Here is a 22,128-nt window from a genome sequence, read left to right on the forward strand (position 1 = left end):
AACAAAGACTGCTTCATTGTTAACACAGCTTCGCCTCTGTCAGTTTTCTGTACTTATAGAAATGATGCCATTGACTTCAGAGTTCTCACTATGGAAAATTTTCACATGATTGAGGATTAAAAAAAAAAAATCTAGCCACAAGGCAGAATTTAGTTAAAGCCCTGGAATCAAACTGTACAACTGTTTTTTTATACTCACACTAATTTATATGTAAGTATAGTTACACCTTATATAAAGAAGGGGAAAACCAACACTTATAATAGCCAAGCTTATCAGGAGAACCACTTAAAGTTTTTAGAAAGTATACTACATGCTTTTATGGACTGACGGTTATACAGTAATTATTACTCACAAGAACCACTAAATTACACCAAAGGAAGTAGCAAAGTTAAAAGCATATGCAGATATCTGAGCATTCATATTATTCTATAGTTAATGAGAGAATGGGTAAAGAATGTGTTTTCTTGTTACTTTATTCTGTTTGATATTAATTTTTTATAATCTTAATAAGCATTAAAAAGTGATGATAAAAATGTTGGATTAGATTTTCAGGTCATAAAGTTAAGTATGTGAATTATTCATCTTCACTTCCACTGTATGCTTCTCAAGATAAAAGGAGGAGTTTAGTGCTCTAGGTTTTTATGCTATCTTCAAGGGTTATTAGTGATAAAATTGGAAGTTATCAATCTTTATATACGTCGTGATGCCAAAGACTTAAATAAGGCTAGTAAATCCCTGATACTGAGTATACTAGGTTGAAGAGTCTCCCCCCAAATCCATGCCCATAGGAACCTTAGAATGTGATCTTATTTGGAAACAGGGTCTTTGCAGATATAATCAAGTGATGATAAGGTTGTATTGGTTAGGGTAAGCCGTAAATGAATTTTATGGCTTCTTCACCAGAAGCTAGGAGAGGCAAGGAAGGAGCTTTCCCTAAAGGCTTCAAAGGGAGTGGAGCCCTAGTGACACTTCAATTTTGGACTTCTGGTTGCCAGGACTCTGAGAATAAATTTCTCTTGTTTTAAGCCAAAGAGTTCATGGTAATTTTTACAGCAGCCCTGAGTCTCAACAAGGACAGTGTGAGAAAAGAAAAAAAAAAATACACACACAAACACACACACACACACACACACACACACACACACAGGGTAATATCTCTTGTGAAAAGACACAAAGGTCCTAAATAAAACAGTAGCCACACTCCTTTCAAAAGTAAACTGAATCCAGTAAGCAATTAAAAAATACACATCATGACTGTTAAACTAAGTTTGTAACAGAATATTAAGAATGACTTAAATACTACAAAATGTATTCATTTAATTCACCATATTAACAATTTAAAGAAGAGTTTTATGATCATCTCAAGATTATTAAGCATGTGATAAAATCCAACACACATGAATAAAACTGCTTAAGAAAATAATAGGCAGGAACATCTTTAAGTTGCTAAAGGGTGTAACCAATATCCCACAACAAACATAATATTTAATGGTGAAACATCAGAAAGATTTCCACAGGAACAATATAAGGATGTCTACCAGCACTGCATCTATACAACTTTACACTTTAAAAAAGATAAGCATGTCTATATATATGTGTATATATATATATATATATATATATATATATATACACACACATATATGTTGTATGTGTTTGTATGTATATACATATATAAATGTAAGGGTATGGCATACATAAATACAAATGTATGTATACACATATGAATCACTTAGAAAGTAATAACTGGCTAGGAAGTTTTCATTACTCATGGAGGAGGTAACTATCTTAACAGAAAATCCAAAGTGAATCTACAAAATTAGCATCAGTAAGAGTTCAACACATCTGCTAGATTCAAGACAAACATCTAAAAATTAATTATGTTCTTTTATAATAGCAACAAATAACTTGAATTTTTATAATAAAAAAATATTATCACTACTTTCTAGGAAGATGGAATGGTTTCAATGAAGGGGGTGTGGGTTACATGGATGTATTCATTTGTCAAAATTATACGGCTAAGATTTACGTGTTTCTATGAATTTAAATTCTATGTAAAAAAGAGAATTGTATATATGATAGTAATTAATTGGGGTGCAGAGTGGATATAAGCATAGATCATGTTTTTTCAGTGGAAAAAATATTGCTCCCAAGGGGGAAAAAATTTGTACCTAGGGGGCAAAAAAGGTCCCTTATCCTTTTTACATAGAAAGCACAAATATATATACAGTTCATAATGGATAAAAAGTATATCTGTGATATTAAAACAAACTGAATCAACTATATTTTTCAGAATTACAAAATGACTTTTTGCTTTATTTATCCCAAGTCCAGAATTTAAGGCTGAAACTAAAACATTTCAATAGTTACTGTATCTAAAAGTAACTAATGTTAAAGATATAGATACTTACTAAAAATAAACTTTCCAGTATTAAAAAGAAAATTAGACATAAGCACCCAATAAACTATCATTGCTCCAATAAGAGACACCAAAGAGAAAAGGAGACTTGACCACTGTCCAAAGGAGCCAAAATAATATCTGCAGACATCTGGATATTCCCAGGTAGTGGTATCCACTGATGCTAGATAAACATAAAAGAAAGAATAAAATTAGATGTTAATCATATATCCCATAATCATAATTTGTGTTCCCTCGATTAACTCAAAATATTTAACAAAATATTAAGAATATTCCACCACCAAATATTAGATATTAAATCATATAAAAACATTATAAAACAGGGGCACCTGGATGGCTTAGTCAGTTAAGCATCCAACTTCAGCTCAGGTCATGATCTCACGCTTTGTGTGTTTGAGCACCACACTGAGCTCTGTCTGCCAGTACAGAGCCCGCTTTGGATCCTCTGACTCTTCTCTGCCCTTCCCCCACTCGTGCATGCTCTCTCTCTCACTCTCCCTCTCAAAAATAAATAAACATTAAAAAAAAATTAAGGGGCGCCTGAGTGGTTCAGTTGGTTGAGCGTCTGACCTCAGCTCAAGTCATGATCATGCAGTTCATGAGTTTAAGCCCCACATCAGGCTCTGTGGTGACAGCTCAGAGCCTGGTACCTGCTTTGGATTCTGTGTCTTCCTCTCTTTCTGCCCCTCCCCTGCTCATGCTCTGCCTCTCACTCTCTCAAAAATAAATAAAACATATAAAAAACTTAAAAAACTACAGAACACATAAAAAAGAAATATAGATCAATGAAACAGTATAGATAATATAAGAAATAGATTATAGTATCATATTATATAATTAATAAAAACAAATGATAAATCAAGGCTAGACAAAATCATCAGTGAGAGTCAGAAGATATTATCCAGCAATATTTGGCATACTTAAATAACAGTATGGAATAAAATTTTCTTGAGTCATACTTTATACCACATGATAATTTCAGACAATTGAGCTAAGAATTAAAAAATTAAATAACAGAAAAGTTAGAAGACAATGTAAAAACAGGCACTGAAAGGTTACCCTTTTCTATCAAATGAAGAAAGAAATTACAATGGAAAAGACAGGCAGATATAAACAAACTCATATAACACTAAAGCCATTAAATTGTTGAATGGAAAAGAAATTGACATGAAATAACAGCTAAAAGGCTAATGCTTACATCATATATAGCACTTAGCAGATCTATAAGAACACCAAGAGACTTGTGGATAAATGGGAATGGGATAAATAAATAATAAAATTAAGAGAAAATATACCAGTGCTTAAGAGACCCCCTCCCCACCAAAAAAAATTGAAGGCAAAATCTGGTCTCTTGACTTAGAATTGCTAAGATTCACTGAAACAATATATGTCTATTTCAGTCCTAAACTATTTTAAAACAATGTAAAATGGTATTTCTCTGATCCAGAATTTATAGATGAATAGAGGCAATGTATAAATAAACTTTGCAAATTCACTACAAAGGACACGTTCATATTTTCATATTTTTCTAGTTACATTTTCTAGTTTTAGGGAATTCCAACATTTAGATCTCTTGGTAGGGATAGATCAAAAGTTACCATTAACTGTTAAGAATCATAGAATTCTCAACTTAGTTCTGAAAAAGACTTTATTTTTAAAAGATGACCTTTAAAATTATTCTTATGAGGAAATTAGCACCAAAGTAAATGCATTCTGCAAAGAATTACAAACCTCTCTGAATTTAAAGGCAGTCACTAATTCACTGACATATCAGTTCAGCTGAATGCTATGAATAAGACAAGTAAATCTTTAGGCACAAAATAGTTAACACACACATGGAATGTACACATTAATGATCTACTGTAACAGTAAATACTTATTAATACCCAAATAGCTACTCTATTTTTATCATGGCAAACTCTTACATATCATAGCTCGTGATTTCACTACTCTATAGCAGCAATAAAGTGTTAAAATGCCCATCAGCATGATGACACACATTCCAGTAGTAAAGCCAGCCTGTTTAAAAACACAAAAAGAACAACATATATCATGTTAGAATAAATTCATATGCAACCATATTATGTTACTTTAAACAATTATGATAAAAACCTGACAATGTAAAATTAAGTATAATTACCTATTTTCTTTAATAAATTTTACGTAGATTTATTAAAACCTTTATTATAAAGCTTACAATATGAAGAGAAAAAAATTCAGGCAAAAAGCATGCTGAAAAATTATATTACCTGTTTCATGCCCCAAGGAATACTTAGTATAGATGTTCCCATCATGGTATTCCAAATCATAAAACTGAAAACACAGAGTAACAGTAGTAAAAATATGGAGTTTAACTATTCAAATACCTTAATTAAGACAAAAATTAAAATAACCAGTAATTTTCATTTATTTATAGTTTAAGTAATGCTCCAAAAATTAAGTTTACTCACATGGTTACTAAACTGGTGTTTTTACCATATCCTTCAGTGTAACTTTGGAGTTTATAAGCAGAACCCAATGGACTATATACATAGCACTCTTCTGGAGCTGGAACTACATGATCTGGAGCAATCTAGTAAGAGAAGAAACACAGAGAAATGTTAGAACCAGTAAATGTGCAAAACAGGATATTTTCTATACATCAGATTACCTGACTCTAGACACATTTCTAAGTATCATGAACAAACACGTATTTCTGATTTATTAACATAAAAAATACTTTCCAAATATAGTAGATCTAAAGGAAAAGAGTTTCAAGAATATAATAAACCGTTCATGTGAAATGAGAATGAATTCTTAAAAATACACAACTGCCAAAATATTTTTCTCTTTATTTTCATGAGAAAGAAGAGTCAGCAAAGACTGAGATTAAAGAATTCTAGATAGAGGAGATTTGGACCTTAGGTTAGGGGAATTTCAAGAGTCAAGTGGCCACTGAACTCCTCTGTGAGAGTGGTTTTACCAAAGAGGTAGGTAGGGAACTCAAATTATAAAGAATTGAAAGCCAAAAAATTAAAAACAGAACTACCCTATGACCCAGCAATTGCACCATTAGGTATTTATCCAAAGGATACAAAACTGCTGATTTGAGGGGCATGTGCACCCCAACGTTTATAGCAGTGCTATCAACAATAGCCAAATTACAAAAAGGGCCCAAATGTCCAGTGACTGATGAATGGATTAAAGAAGAGGCGGTGTATACACACACACACACACACACACACACACACACACACACAGGAATACTACTCTGTGATAAAAAAGAATGAAATCTTGCCATTTGCAACAATGTGGATGGGACTAGAGAGTATGCTAAGCGAAATAAGTCAATCATAGACAGATGTCGTATGATTTTACTCCTATGTGAAATTTGAGAAACACAATAGATAATCATGGGGAAGGGAAGGAAAAATAAGATAAAAATAGAGAGGGAGGCAAACCATAAAAGACTCTTAAGTACAGAGAACAAACTGAGGGTTGCTGGAGAGGAGGTGGATGGGAGGATGGGGTGAATGGGTGATGGACATTAAGAAGGGCACTTGTTGGGATGAGCATTGGTTGTCATATGTAAGAGATCAATCACTGGGTTCTACTTCTGAAGTCAAGACTATACTGTATGTTAACTACCTTGAATTAAAAAAAAAAAAAAGAATTGAGAGTCAATAGAAGATAAACAATGGAAAAATAAATACAGACCATTCTTTTAAATGCTTACTAAAGCATTTAAAAAGCAGAAGAAAAAAAAGGTGAGCTAACACAGCCTAAGGAAAGGCAAAGCAAGAATTCTTAAAGATGGAGTATGTAAGCAAGAGGGAAGGAGCTAAGAGAGTTTGCAAGCATACAGACGACTGAACAGATAATATATTTCCTATACACATAGCTCCCACCTTGCCCCCTCATACATATTTTCTGAATTCTACCTCCCTATGAAGGGAAGATATTACAGTACTCTGGTATAACTATGCCCATCTCCCTGAGAATAGCTCTTGAGAATACGCAGTCCTATATATAGTAGTACAGTAGTTAAAGACATAGGAGCTGTCTGGCATAAATCAACAATCTTTTATATTCAGCACCTAGTAAGTAAATTTACAACTTTGTGCTAGGTTTGGTGTTCAAGAAAAAAAATACAGTCCACAACTTTAAGAAGCTTAAATTCCAGCTGGAAGATACATGAAGCAATCAGATAAGGCTATCAGAGATAAAAAAAATTAAGTGTGGGATACTATATGGAAGGAATGACAAAAAATTAACGGGGACTAGAATAGTTGGGGAAGATGTCAAGGAGGTGATGGAACACTGGGCCTCAGTAGTAAGACAAGATATGGACTGGTGCAAAAAGAAAGTGTCGAATCATTCTCTATTTATGCATATGATTGGTGGTATCTTGTAGGAAAAGAATGTCTCAAATGTTATGCCTGGTGTGGCTTTGGAAACAACTACTTCTGAGAGATAAAAAGGCATATATGGAGGGGCACCTGGGTGGCTCAGTCTGTTAAGCATCCAACTCTTAATCTAAGGGTCATGAGTTCAAGCCCTGCATTTGGCTCTACACTGAGTATTAAGCCTACTTAAGAATGAAAAGGCATATATGGAAATGGGTTTGTTGCCTTCTCTTTTATCCTCATTCCTCCTGGGAATAAAAAAGAAAAAGGGGAAGGGCCATGCCTGCATCAGTCAGGAGATAAACCATGATAGCAAAGGTCAGAAAAAGTGAAAATCAAAAGTTATAGGGGGCAGGATTACAAGCTAGAGAAATTAAGAAGTTGCAAATTCCTGGGGTCCCTGGGTGACTCAGTCAGTTAAGCATCTGACTTCAGGTCAAGTCATGCTAACAGCTCAGAGCCTGGAGCCTGGAGCCTGGAGCCTGTAGCTTGCAGCCTGCATGGGATTCTGCATCTCCCCTCTCTGCCCCTCCCCTACTCACGCTATATGTCTCTCTCTCTCCCTTAAAAATAAATAAACATTAAAAAAAAAAAAAAAAAAAGAAGCTCCCAATTCTTAGGAATTACAGAAAAAATGGAGAATTGGATCCCACACTCTGATAGTAATCTAGGGCAGTGCTTTTCGAACTTGAATTTTCCTGTGATTGACACAGGGATATTGTTAAGCACAGATTATGATTCAGTAAGTCTGGAGTAAAGAATAGGATTCTGTATTTTTACTAAGTTCTCAGTGATGCCAATACTGCTGGCTTGTGCAGGCCCTGCTTTTATTAACAAGGATCTAGGAGATGTTGGCAGCCAAGTAATTTTCTTCTCTTCCTGATTTTAGAATAAAAATATTAAGGTAAATGAGGAAATTTTCAGAAATAAAATGTTTAATTCTATAAAATCCTGACACTTACGGCTTCACATTGTTTTGCCCTTAAAAATCTTTTAAGAAAAATAATTTTGGAATTCTCAGAAAATGAGCATGGATGTATACATATATTCATTAAAAATGGTCATATCACACTGTTACCTTTTGATCTCTGTTGACCACTGTTTATATACTTTGATTTAGAGTTATTTCACTGTCAGTTAACAAAAGGTATTCAATTTGGTGTACAATGCTGACTTAATTTCCAGGCAAGCAATGTTCATTCAGGCCTAGACTGGCCCAGTCAGTATCTCTGAACTTTGCTTCCACAAGCAGAGCCCCTAGGAGGTCTGAATTAGACCCAGAGATACTAGATTACTTCTACTCCACAGAGGGCTGAGATAATTCTGTTATAGTACTAAGACTTTACTGTAACTACTGACATAAATGCCTGGGGGAGGAAAAAGTGAAAAAATTGGGGAAAAAAATGACACCACTCAGAATATTTGGGACGTCCTTATTTTGGCTATACAAAAGGAGATCGTAATATCCGAATATCTCATATGATAATTCTTATAAGCAAACAAATTACTTCCAATATGTTTCTGATCTTAAAATAATATAGATTTTAGAAGATCAAGAGTCAATAACTATAGTCCATGGGTCAAATCTGGCCTTCAAACCAATTTTTTACAGCCCCTTTGCTAGGAATGGTTTTTATATTTATAATGGTCATAAAATAAAAGTGAAGAATATGTAACTGTATGTGGCCCACAAAGCCTAAAATGTTTAAAATTTGCTCTTTGACCTATGTATTTTATCTACAAAAGGACAGTGCTAAATAGTAAAAATATTATACATTTGCATGTATTTCAGTTTCCCATTCCTGCAGAAAATTTCTAAAAACATCTTTCCCTCGTAGCTTCAAACTTAAAAACTGAACAGACTAACCAGACTTGTTATTATTTATGTTTTTAATCAATAACCTCAAGTATTTTAGAAGTAGTTTGTCCTCCAAAAAGCTCTTAGGACTGGGGACTAGCAGAATTTAATCCAAAAAATCTCTTAGGCTATTATCAACACAGAGAGGTTGTTCCAAATCTCTAAGTTACGCTAGATAAGAATGAACTAGCCTGAGATGTAAGACATGTGTTAATTACTATCTTGACTTTCCATGAGGCCATCCTTGGAATATGGCCAGCAAAAAGTTCAATCACTGGGAGTCCCCCTGGCTTATGCTGTTCACTGTTCAGTTCAATGTAACCTTAGACAATTAGCCATGTTTTTCCCCTTACCAGTGCCTTGTCTGCAGGAGCGGTGAGCCGGCTGTAGTAATGAATCCTCTTGTTCATGGCAGAGGCATGGTCGCTAACCCTCTGAATGACATCATTCACATTGACGATGTTTGTGGGCTCTATATAGAAAGGCCTAGAGAAGGGAATATACACTTGACAAAGAACATTCAGCCAGAAATTCTGGAAGTCAGCCATTGAAGAAAATAACTTCTTGTCCCCCATTAGAAATGAGATGCACCACCACAAGACATTCACTTCTCACTTTTGGTGGGAAAAGAAAATTTTACAAAAGAAGCATTATCCAATCCACAGAATAAAGCTTTTGTCTCCTAATACTATCATAAACACTCTTTTCTACTCTTTAGGAATTTAGCAATAGAGGAGACATAACAGAAAGAGCTTCAATCAATTATTAAAAATAAATATAGCAGCTGACAGTTTTCAACAATGAAATTTAGATCCACACAACTTTGAATATTCTCTCAAAAGGCTTTTGGCACTAAATCAGAGAAATTACTGACATAAATGTTCTTCTACTCAACAGTCTCTATTTCTTCTTTACGGGCCAATGTTACTTCCTATGACAAATAAAATACAGATAAGTGATCTCAACCATCTCCCTTGTGAAACTTATCCAAAGCACTGTCAAATGGAACATCAAGACACCAGAGATATTTTGCCTCATTCTACTTTTCTTGGATTTCAGTAACAAATCCTATTATGTTATTATTTATGTGTATACTCCCTTCCCATAACTGTGTCCCAATTAACTGTAGATTCTGGTTTTCAATCATCATTTTCAGTCATTAACCCTGCCAGTTCCTAACAAAACTCCTTCCATTTGCTTTCTAAGCTTCCAGTAATGGACTCCAAAACAGAAAGACCAGGCAGAGTAGCATGAAAAGGACTGCTTTCCTCCACTGACTCTCAGATCCCTCAAAGTCACAAATGATACTGTGCCCCAAACTGCATGTACTATGCTATTTCAGATTACATACAGATCCAAGTAATGAAGGAAAAAAAACTAGATTTCTCTGGTTCCATATAACTCTTCTATATTTATAGTTCTGAAAGAAGCTTAAAATTTATGCTAGTCATTTGTGGAGACAGTTAATCTGGTCCTGTGGAATCACCTGAAAAACCAAGTGACTGAAATTTTAGTTTCTGCTATTTTTTCCAACTACTAGCTATAAGAGAAATCGTAGTATAGATGTTAAATTTAATCTTGTCTCTCTAGTTAGTATACAGAATCTCTGAATCTTCCTTTTGCTATTTACTCTCCACCACAGCACCTAAGTAGGACAGGTACTCTCCAATTCAATACACCAAATATCTTAAAGAAGAGCACTTACTAGAGCAAATAATATGGATATGGAGATCAACGTGACATTATATCTACACTAAGCATATCATTACTAAGTGAACTAAGGGATGTCAATAAATATGAAAGGGATATAAAGAAAATGAAACAGTCAGAGGCTGAATAAACTATCCCTACTTGGTAGTCTGAGGTAACTACCAATCCTCCCAAAGCACTATGGTATTTTATATAATTTGCATATCTACTGCATCAGTAGTACTAAAAAGCAATGTAAAATATTTATGTCCAGGAAACAGTTTAATCATACCTGGGGTCACAATCTACAGAGCATTCATTTCTTGTTTTGTAAGAATGATATCCCGCAAAGTTCAAGAAAGAACTATAGCTTAAAGTCAACATAAAGGAGAGAATGCAACTAATCAAGGATTACTAAAAGAGACTAACAAGAATGGTAGTGATAGAAAAGTATAAATATTCTACTTGTAGCTTCTTACTCTGAAAATTCAACGGTATTAATATCAACCACTAAATTGGCTTAAAGGCCTTGCTGAAAAGCAGTCCAGGAAGTGCTACATTTTTTGGCTTCTGGCATCTAACATAAGTGTTAACTGTACCAGTTTAGTTGGCTTGGGTACTCTGAGAGCAGAATGACTCTGAAAGTTTTTCTTTTCCGACAGTTTTCATCGAGATGCTGAGTGCCTGTTCAAACAAATATTTTGGAATCTTTTCAAAACAGATTCTCTTTAAAAATATCCAACTCAGCATATCTTAACTAAATTATTAGAAACATATGTTAAAGCTTCATCTGAGAGCAAAAAATATAAATTACATTTCTAAATTGAACTTTAGTTGGATCTGCAAACATTTTTAAAATTAGTATTATACAGAAAACAGTATTAAGAATTAAATACTTTTGAAATTTGGGTTTTTTCTTTTGAACACGCTTTCACATGATTGCTCCCTATCAGTATTACTTCCCATTTGAAGTGTAGCTCAATTGTATCACAGCGAAAATAAATTATGATATTTCATGTAGAAGTAATATTTGTTTTACCTTATAAGTATTTATGGTTATGCTACAGAAAAAAAGTACCTTAAACATTCAGCAAAATTTTTAAAATATTTAGAAATGTGACTCAAAATCCCATATATTCATTTAACAAACTTATAAACAGAGAAATGTTATTTCTAACTAACACCTTTTCTAGGTTCCACTCCTTACATTCCTTAAAAACTTTTGGCTTTTAAATCTGTCTCCACCCTTCTACTGACCAGTTATACTCCTCTGAAAGTTAATAACAATTCCTTGACTTTTAAGGTTCATACTCAATGTGAAGACCTATGATTTAAAGCTGTTTGTTCCTTTATTCACATCTCCATGAAAGCTGAAGCCCTCCAACACCTGCCAAATTGGGGTAGTTTGTTAAAAAATGAAAAGGGAATCAAGTATTTAAAAATCTCAAGCAAATAAACATTCAAAATAATGAACCCACAGTACTTGTTTCTTCCTCCTTGGTAAAATGCTATGTCTGACAGGCAGATTTTCAATGAAGACAGAAAAGAAGTTAATCAAGCCACTGTACCTAGAAATTTCTTGCTGCTACAACAAAAATATTGGTAACCTCCAACTTGCTGATGTGTTTCTCGCTTTCCCTGGTGCTTATATAACACCCTTTTTCACAAAAATCCTGCTCTACATTCCAGTTTCACTCAATATTACCAAAGGCTGAGCCTAAGGATCTTCTCTACTATGGTTAATTATTTTGTACTGGTTCTCAAAATTTATTAAATATTATTTAAGTGCCAACCAAGCATAGTTAAGCATAGTTCTAAACATTTAATAATAATTAAGACATAGAAACTGAAGGATCATAATCTGCTGGAGGAGACAGGTAGGTAAGCAATCCCAGTCCAGGGGGAAAAATAGAAAAAGAGAGTGAGTGCTTATGAAAAACAGTGGGAGCAAGAAAGAGTGGACAGATTTGTGTGGTGTTGGGTACGTGCAGTGTACTGTGTGATCAAACAGAAGGAGAAGCTAACCCATGTCTGGCAGACCGCTAAAGAAGTAACACCTGAGGTGAATCCTACAAGATACAGAGGTAGACAGATATGGGAAAAAGTAGGAAAGAAATAGTGTTTCCAAAAAATATGTAAGAACACGTAGAAAGAACAAGGAGAGAGAGCATGATGTGTTTTTGAAAACTGTAAGTAGTGGGAAAAGTGGTAATATATAAGGCAAACATGGGCCAGGACACAGAAGACCTCACATGCCAATGAAGGATATGATCCAAAAGGGAAGAACCCCCAGTCTCAGACTCTTCTGCTGATTCCTTCTCTAATTCCAACCCTCAAATATCAGAGTAACCCAGAGTTTAATCCAGTGGCATTTTTTCTTCTCTATCTAGAGTCATGGTCTTGGTGGTCTCATCTAGTCACATAAATTTAAATATCATGCATATGCTGATGGCACTCAAACTATCTCCAGTCTGAATTTTTTTTTTTTTTTTTTTGAGAGAGAGAGGAAGCATAAGTGGAGCAGAGAGTCAGAGAGTGAGAGAGACAGAGAGAGACAGAGAGAGAGAGAGAGAGAATCTTAAGCAGAATCAAGCAGGGCTTGATCCCATTACTCTGGGATCATGAACTGAGCCAAAATTAAGAGTCAGACACTCAACTGACTTAGCCAAACTCTCCCACCCATTGCGTCTCTTAGACTTCAATGCTTACCATACTAATCACACCAGCCTTTTCACAGTTCCTGAAACACTATAAACAAACACCTGCTCCAGGATCTTTGTTAGTAATTTCAGGTAAAAACAAAGCCTCTGAAGGCCTTTCCCTAAATACCTTCATGGCTTCTTCTTTCAGGTCTTTCCTCACTTGTGGAATAAGGTATTTAGCTACCCTTGACAGCATAGCTAAAATTTCAACCCAGTTCTTTACCCTTGGCATTTCATAGATCTTCTCTGCTTTACAAGATCTCCTTAGCATTTATACTCTCCAACACAATATATATTTATTTATTATTGGTAAATATATTTTATTGCCTCCAGTAAATTAAGATCCACAAGAGGAGGGACTTTTGTCAATTTGGTCACTCTTATATTCTCAGGGCATAGAATAGTACATGGCGTATTGTAAAAGCTCATTAGAGGGCACCTGGGTGGCTCTCATGATCTCACAGCTTGTGGGTTTGAGCCCCAGGTTGGGCTCTGTGCTGACAGCTCAGACCCTAGAGCCTGCTTCGGATTCTGTGTCTTCCTCTCTCTCTCTGCCCCTCCTCCACTCACACTCTGTCTCTCTGTCTCAAAAAATAAACAAACATTAAAAAAAAATTAAAAGCTCATTAGAATACAATGAGTAAAGTAAGGTGTAACACTTTACAAAAAAGTTTATTTTGAAATAATTTTTTCAGGTAAACTCTATCCCCAACGTGGGGCTCAAACTCATGATTCCAACATCAAGAGTCGCACACTTACCAACTGAGCCAGCCAAATGCCCCATTATTTTGAAATAAATTAGAGTCATATAGAAGTTAGAAATATAGTACAGAAAGTATTCCCATTAACACTCCACTCAGGTTCTACAATGACATCTTATATAACCATACTACAACCATTGAAACTTGTATTACCTTTATAATCAGAAAAAAAGTGAATGAAAAATTATGGGGATAATGCTTTCAACTTTTCTGTACATTTAAAGTATTTAAAATAAAACTTGGGGGGAGAAATGATGGAGGGAGTAATCAAAGTATCAAATACTGTACAAAATGAGAAGCAACCTGTACAAAAATCAACTTAGGGTGTTAATCTGGTTAATTGGAGTTATCCTCAAACCAATTAAAAATTTTTCAGGACAGAATGATTGTGTCAAGTGCTACTGCAAAGCCAAATGAGATGGGAACTGATCAATGCAATGACCACCAGTGACTTTGATATGAGTAGTCTCAGTGGAGTAGTAAGGGCAAAAGCCTGTCTGAATTGGGATCAAGAGAAAAACTGGATACGATGAGTATAAATAATCCTTGCAAAGAGTCTTCTGTAAAAAGGAACAAAAGAAATGGAGTGGTAGCTAAAGAGGTAAGTGTAAATAGTCTACAAAGTATAAAAAAAAGCATAACAAACACAATCACCTGTAATCCCATGAATGGCTTCATTCTCTTGTAAGAAAACATGAGATTCCATTGTTATAATTTTAAAATTATAAATTGCTATAATTTTAAAATCTGACAATAGCAAGCACTAGTAGGAGATAATGTAATGGAAACTGTTATACAATATAGTGGAAATGTAAACTGATAGAATTCCTGTAGAAAAGAGTTTGGCATTATCCAGTTAAGTTGAATATACACATACACCACTACCAGGCAAGTGCACTCCCAGGAATTTATCCTAGAGAAGTTCTTGCACATGTATGCTAAATACACATAGACTAATGTTTATAGGAATGTTATTTGTAAGATCTCCACACTGGAGACAACTCAAATGTCCAACAACAGTAGAATGTATACATAAACTGCAGATACTCATAGAATGAAATGCCAGAAAGCACTGGAAAGAACTATTGTTACACACAACTTGGGTGAAAATTATAAACAAAAATTCCAAAATAATACATACAGTATGATCTCATTTACATGAAGTCTACAAAAATGTAAAACTGATTTCAGTATTTTAGGGATACAGAGACAATAAATAATGAAAAGTAGGGAAATGGTCACACAAATGGGAGAAGAGTGTTTACCTATAGAGGAAGGAAGAGTGTTTGGTGAAAGACATATGAGGAACATATGAGGTGCTGTTATAGCTAGACCTTCGTGTTGGTTGTACAGGTATTGGCTTTATAATTATCTTTAAAATTGTACTTAAGAGCTATACAGTCTTCTGCACACATATGTGATTAAAGACTTTAAAAACAGGTCTTTAACACATTTTTTCAAAATTTAGTAATGAGATCAAAAGGGACCATAACATCTTCTGTATCATAGAGAAATTTACTGGTTATAGGAGTGCCTAGGTGGTTCGGTTGGTTAAGCATCTGAGTCTTGATTTGGACTCAGGTCATGATCTCACGGTTCCTGAATTTGAGCCCTGCATCAGGCCCTGTGCTGCTAGCACAGAGCCTACTTAGGATTCTCTGTCTACCTCTCAAAAATAAATAATTAAACACACACACACAAAAAGACATTTATTGGTTATCTTTTGGCAAAATACCTTAAAGAGTGTCAAACTTAAATACAAGTTATCTACTTTTTGCTATAAAAAGTCAACTGTGGAAGAGGGCAGGAAGATGGCGGCGAAGGACGATGCTGGGCTCACCGCGTCCTGCTGATCGCTTAGATTCCACCCACATCTGCCTAATTTACCCTGATAACCACCAGAAGACTAGCAGAACGGACTCTCTGGAGCCAAGTGTAGACTGAGAGGCCCACGGAAGGGGGTAGGAAGGGCGGAGAGGCGATGCGCGCTACACAGACTGGCGGGAGGGAGCCAGGAGAGTGGAGGGGCAGCCAGCCCACCACGCACGGCAGAGCCCCCAAGTCTGGCTTGTAAAAGCGGAGGGGCTGGACGGAATGTGTTCTGACAACCAGTGGAACTTAACATCTGAAATGTTATAAGTCAACAGCTCTGCTCGGAGAGCAGAAGGGAGAGTTGTTGAGCCCGAGAGGACGGAGCTCAGCTTGGTGGGGAACAAAGGCACTGGGAAGGGCCATCTCCCTCACCCATCCCCCAGCCAAAATCCCAAAGGGAGCCAGTTCCCGTCACAGAACTTGCTTGCACCTTGCAAACACCCAACGCTGTGCTTCTGTGGATCCATCCCTCCAATGGGTCTGCCTCCCTCCCGGTGCCACAGGGCCCCTCCCTAAGCGGACCACCAAAGGCAAAGTGAGCTGACCCTGCCCCTCCAGCCCCTGTGCACCTTGCAGATCCACCCCGGCTAATACGCGAGATCCCATCGAAGCCGTACCACAAGACTAGTAGTGTGCAAGTAGCCCGAACAGAGGCCACACCACTCCACAGTGAGTACTTCCCCTGGGAGAGGGGAAGTTAAGGTACACACCAGTCTGACTGTGGCCCCAGCAGTGGGCTGGGGGCAGACATCAGGACTGACTGCGCCCCGCCCACCAACACAAGTTACTCCAGACAGCACAGAGGAAGAGCCCTGAAGTTCCACGCCACTCCAGGGACTATCCAAAATGACGAAACGGAGGAATTCTCCTCAAAAGAAACTCCAGGAAGTAGCAACAGCTAACGAATTGATCAAAAATGATTTAAGCAATATAACAGAAAATGACAGCAGAGAATCTATTTGTACAGAGATCAAGGGACTAAGAAACAGTCAGGAGGAGCTAAAAAATGCTATAAATGAGCTGCAAAATAAAATGGAGGCAACCACAGCTCGGATTGAAGAGGCAGAGGAGAAAATAGGCGAATTAGAAGATAAAATTATGGAAAAAGAAGAAGCTGAGAAAAAGAGAGATAAAAAAATCCAGGAGTATGAGGGGAGACTTAGAGAACTAAGTGACATAATTAAGCGAAATAATGTATGCATAATTGGGATTCCAGAGGAGGAAGAGAGAGGGAAAGGTGCTTAAGGTGTACTTGAAGAAATCATAGCTGAGAACTTCCCTGATCTGGGGAAGGAAAAAGGCATTGAAATCCAAGAGGCACAGAGAACTCCCTTCAGATGCAACCTGAATCGATCTTTTGCACGACATAGCATAGTGAAACTGGCAAAATATAAGGACAAAGAGAAAATTCTGAAAACAGCTAGGGATAAATATGCTCTAACATTTAAAGGGAGATCGATAAGACTCATGATGGATATGTCTACTGAAATTTGGAAGGCCAGAAAGGAATGGCAGGAAATCTTCAATGTGATGAACAGAAAAAATATGCAGCCGAGAATCTTTTATCAAGCATGTCATTTAGAATAGAAGGAGAGATAAAGGTCTTCCCAAACAAACAAAAACTGAAGGAATTCAGCACCACTAAATCAGCCCTACAAGAGATCCTAGAGGGGATCCTGTGAGACAAAGTACCAGAGACATCACTGCAAGCATGAAACCTACAGACATCACAATGACTCTAAACCCATATCTTTCAATAATAACACTGAATGTAAATGGACTAAATGCTCCAACCAAAAGACATAGGATATCAGAATGGATAAAAAAAACAAGACCCATCTATTTGCTGTCTACAAGAGACTCATTTTAGACCTGAGGACACCTTCAGATTGAAAGTGAGGGGATGGAGGGGCGCCTGGGTGGCACAGTCGGTTAAGCGTCCGACTTCAGCCAGGTCGCGATCTCGTGGTCTGTGAGTTCGAGCCCCGCGTCAGGCTCTGGGCTGATGGCTCAGAGCCTGGAGCCTGTTTCCGATTCTGTGTCTCCCTCTCTCTCTGCCCCTCCCCCGTTCATGCTCTGTCTCTCTCTGTCCCAAAAATAAATAAACATTGAAAAAAAAGAAAGTGAGGGGATGGAGAACTATCTATCGGCTACTGGAAGTCCAAAGAATGCTGGACTAGCCATACTTATATCAGACAAACTAGACTTCAAATTAAAGGCTGTAACAAGAGATGAAGAAGGGCATTATATAATAATTACAGGGTCAATCCATCAGGATGAGCTAATAATTATAAACGTCTATGTGCCGAATACGGGAGCCCCCAAATATATAAAACAATTAATCACAAACATAAGCAACCTTATTGATAAGAATGTGGTAATTGCAGGGGACTTTAACACTCCACTTACAACATTGGATAGATCATCTAGACACAGGATCAATAAAGAAACAAGGGCCCTGAATGATACACTGGATCAGATGGGCTTGACAGATATATTGAGAACTCTGCATCCCAAAGCAACAGATATACTTTCTTCTCGAGTGCACATGGAACCTTCTCCAAGATAGATCACATACTGGGTCACAAAACAGCCCTTCATAAGTATACAAGAATTGAAATCATACCATGCATACTTTCAGACCACAATGTGATGAAGCTTGAAATCAACCACAGGAAAAAGTCTGGAAAACCTCCAAAAGCATGGAGGTTAAAAAAAACCCTACTAAAGAATGAATGGATCAACCAGGTAATTAGAGAAGAAATTAAAAAATATATGGAAACAAATGAAAATGAAAATACAACAATCCAAACGTTTTGGGATGCAGCGAAGGCAGTCCTAAGAGGAAAATACATTGCCATCCAGGCCTATCTCAAGAAACAAGAAAAATCCCAAATACAAAATCTAACAGCACACCTAAAGGAAATAGAAGCAAAACAGTAAAGACACCCCAAATCCAGCAGAAGAAGAGAAATAATAAAGATCAGAGCAGAAATAAACAATATAGAATCTAAAAAAACTGTAGAGCAGATCAATGAAACCAAGAGTTGGTTTTTTGAAAAAATAAACAAAATTGACAAACCTTTAGCCAGGCTTCTCAAAAAGAAAAGGGAGATGACCCAAATAGATAAAATCATGAATGAAAATGGAATTATTACAACCAATCCCTCAGAAATAATCAGGGAATACTATGAAAAATTATACGCCAACAAACTGGACAACCTGGAAGAAATGGACAAATTCCTAAACACCCACACACTTCCAAAACCCAAACAGGAAGAAATAGAAAGCTTGAACAGACCCATAACCAGCGAAGAAATTGAATCAGTTATCAAAAATCTCCCAACAAATAAGAGTCCAGTCCCAGATGGCTTCCCAGAGGAATTCTACCAGACATTTAAAGCAGAGATAACACCTATCCTTCTCAAGCTATTTCAAAAAATAGGAAGGGAAGGAAAACTTCCAGACTCATTCTATGAAGCCAGAATTAGTTTGATTCCTAAACTAGACAAAGACCCAGTAAAAAAAGAGAACTACAGGCCAACATCCCTGATGAATATGGATGCAAAAATTCTTAATAAGATACTAGCAAATCGAATTCAAAACCATATAAAAAGAATTTTTCACCATGATCAAGTGGGATTCATTCCTGGACTACAGGGCTGGTTCAACATTCGCAAATCAATCAATGTGATACATCACATTAATAAAAGAAAAGATAAGAACCATATGATCCTGTCAATCAATGCACAAAAAGCATTTGACAAAATTCAGCATCCTTTCTTAATAAAAACCCTCGAGAAACTTGGGATAGAAGGAACATACTTAAACATCATAAAAGCCATTTATAAGAAGCCCACAGCTAATATCATCCTCAATGGGGAAAAACAGCTTTCTCCCTGAGATCAGGAACACAAAAGGGATGTACACTCTCACTGCTGTTGTTTAACATAGTGTTGGAGGTTCTAGCATCAGCAGTCAGACAACGAATGGAAATCAAAGGTATCAAAATTGGCAAAGATGAAGTCAAGCTTTCACTTTTTGCAGATGACATATTATACATGGAAAACCCAACAGACTCCACCAAAAGTCTGCTAGAACTGATACATGAATTCAGCAAAGTTGCAGGATACAAAATTAATGTACAGAAATCAGTTGCATTCTTATAGACTAATAATGAAGCAACAGAAAGAAAAAGAAACTGATCTCAATCACAATTGCACCAAGAATCATTAAATACCTAGGAATAAACCTAACCAAAGATGTAAAAGATCTGTATGCTGAAAACTATAGAAAGCTTATGAAGGAAATTGAAGAAGATATAAAGAAATGGAAAAACATTCCATGCTCATGGATTGGAAGAATAAATATTGTTAAAATGTCAATACTACCCAAAACTACACATTCAATGCAATCCCAATCAAAATAGCTTCTAATTCTCGAAGCTAGGACAAGCAATCCTAAAATTCATATGGAACCACAAAAGACCCCGAATAGCCAAAGTAATGTTGAACAAGAAGACCAAAGCAGGAGGCATCACAATCCCAGACTTTAGCCTCTACTACAAAGCTGTCATCATCAAGACACCATGGTATTGGCACAAAAACAGACACATAGACCAATGACATAGAATAGAAACCCCAGAATTGGACCCACAAAAGTATGGCCAACTTATCTTTGACAAAGCAGGAAAGAATATGCAATGGAAAAAAAGACAGTCTCTTTAACAAATGGTGCTGGGAGAACTGGACAGCAACATGCAGAGGGTTGAAACTATACCACTTTCTTATACCATTCACAAAAATAAACTCAAAATGGATAAAGGACCTGAATGTGAGGCAGGAAACCATCAAAACCCTAGAGGAGAAAGCAGGAAAAGACCTCTCTGACCTCAGCCGTAGCAATCCCTTACTCGACACATCCCCAAAGGCAAGGGAATTAAAAGCAAAAGTGAATTACTGGGACCTTATGAAGATAAAAAGCTTCTGCACAGCAAAGGAAACAACCAACAAAACTAAAAGGCAACCAACGGAATGGGAAAAGATATTTGCAAATGACATATCGGACAAAGGGCTAGTATCCAAAATCTATAAAGAGTTCACCAAACTCCACACCTGAAAAACAAATAACCCAGTGAAGAAATGGGCAGAAAATATGAATAGACACTTCTCTAAAGAAGACATCCGGATGGCCAACAGGCACATGAAAAGATGTTCAACGTCGCTCCTCATCAGGGAAATACAAATCAAAACCACACTCAGATATCACCTCATGCCAGTCAGAGTGGCCAAAATGAACAAATCAGGAGACTATAGATGCTGGAGAGGATGTGGAGAAACGGGAACCCTCTTGCACTGTTGGTGGGAATGCAAATTGGTGCAGCCGCTCTGGAAAGCAGTGTGGAGGTTCCTCAAAAAATTAAAAATAGACCTACCCTATGACCCAGCAATAGCACTGCTAGGAATTACCCAAGAGATATAGGAGTACTGATGCATAGGGGCACTTGTACCCCAATGTTTATAGCAGCACTCTCAACAATAACCAAATTATGGAAAGAGCCTAAATGTCCATCAACTGATGAATGGATAAAGAAATTGTGGTTTACATACACAATGGAGTACTACGTGGCAATGAGAAAGAACGAAATACGGCCTTTTGTAGCAACGTGGATGCAACTGGAGAGTGTGATGCTAAGTGAAATAAGCCATACAGAGAAAGACAGATACCATATGTTTCCACTCTTATGGGGATCCTGAGAAACTTAACAGAAACCCATGGGGGAGGGGAAGGAAAAAAAAGAAGAAAAAGAGGTTAGAGTGGGAGAGAGAGCCAAAGCATAAGAGACTCTTAAAAACTGAGAACAAACTGAGGGTTGATGGGGGGTGGGAGGGATGGGAGGGTAGGTGATGGGCATTGAAGAGGGCATCTTTTGGGATGAGCACTGGGTGTTGTATGGAAGCTAATTTGACAATAAATTTCATATAATAAAAAAAAAACAACAATAGCTAAATTATGGAAAGAGCCTAAATGTCCATCAACTGATGAATGGATAAAGAAATTATGGTTTATGTACACAATGGAATACTACATGGCAATGAGAAAGAATGAAATATGGCCCTTTGTAGCAACATGGATGGAACTGGACAGTGTTATGCTAAGTGAAATAAGTCATACAGAGAAGGACAGATTCCATGTTTTCACTCCTATGTGGATCCTGAGAAACTTAACAGAAGATCATGGGGGAGGGGAAGAAAACAAATGGTTTAGAGGGAGGGAGCCAAAACATAATAGACTCCTAAAAACTGAGAACAAATTGAGGGTTTATGGGGGGTGGGAGGGAGGGGCGGGTGAGTGATGGTTATTGAGGGCACCTGTTGGGATGAGCACTGGGTGTTGTATGGAAACCAATTTGACAATAAATTTCATAATTAAAAAAAAAAGT

At 36.7% G+C, this 22,128-nt stretch overlaps 1 protein-coding gene across 5 annotated transcripts in view; it reads right to left on the reverse strand.

Moving 5' to 3' along the window:
• SLC38A9 (solute carrier family 38 member 9) overlaps nucleotides 1-22,128 on the reverse strand; it is an 83,736-nt gene that overhangs the window by 39,376 nt on the left and 22,232 nt on the right. For 4 of the 5 annotated variants that reach the window (XR_006963405.1, XM_047086630.1, XM_047086614.1 and 1 more), the window contains exons 3-7: nucleotides 9,016-9,148; nucleotides 4,870-4,991; nucleotides 4,669-4,732; nucleotides 4,345-4,438; nucleotides 2,412-2,582 (exon numbers count right to left, since the gene is read on the reverse strand). Coding sequence is in view for 4 of the 5 variants with exons in the window: in XM_047086630.1 (XP_046942586.1) it covers nucleotides 2,412-2,582; nucleotides 4,345-4,438; nucleotides 4,669-4,732; nucleotides 4,870-4,991; nucleotides 9,016-9,148 (584 nt within the window). In the remaining variant the exon portion in view is untranslated. Of the gene's footprint in view, nucleotides 1-2,411; nucleotides 2,583-4,344; nucleotides 4,439-4,668; nucleotides 4,733-4,869; nucleotides 4,992-9,015; nucleotides 9,149-10,950; nucleotides 11,033-22,128 lie in introns of those variants that run through there. The other variant, XM_047086642.1, reaches the window with a different exon arrangement.

The sequence above is a fragment of the Lynx rufus genome, unplaced genomic scaffold, assembly GCF_022079265.1.
Source record: "Lynx rufus isolate CCGP_SWC_20201006 ecotype Redwood Valley unplaced genomic scaffold, mLynRuf1.p SCAF_1, whole genome shotgun sequence".
In the NCBI taxonomy this organism is placed as follows: domain Eukaryota; kingdom Metazoa; phylum Chordata; class Mammalia; order Carnivora; family Felidae; genus Lynx; species Lynx rufus.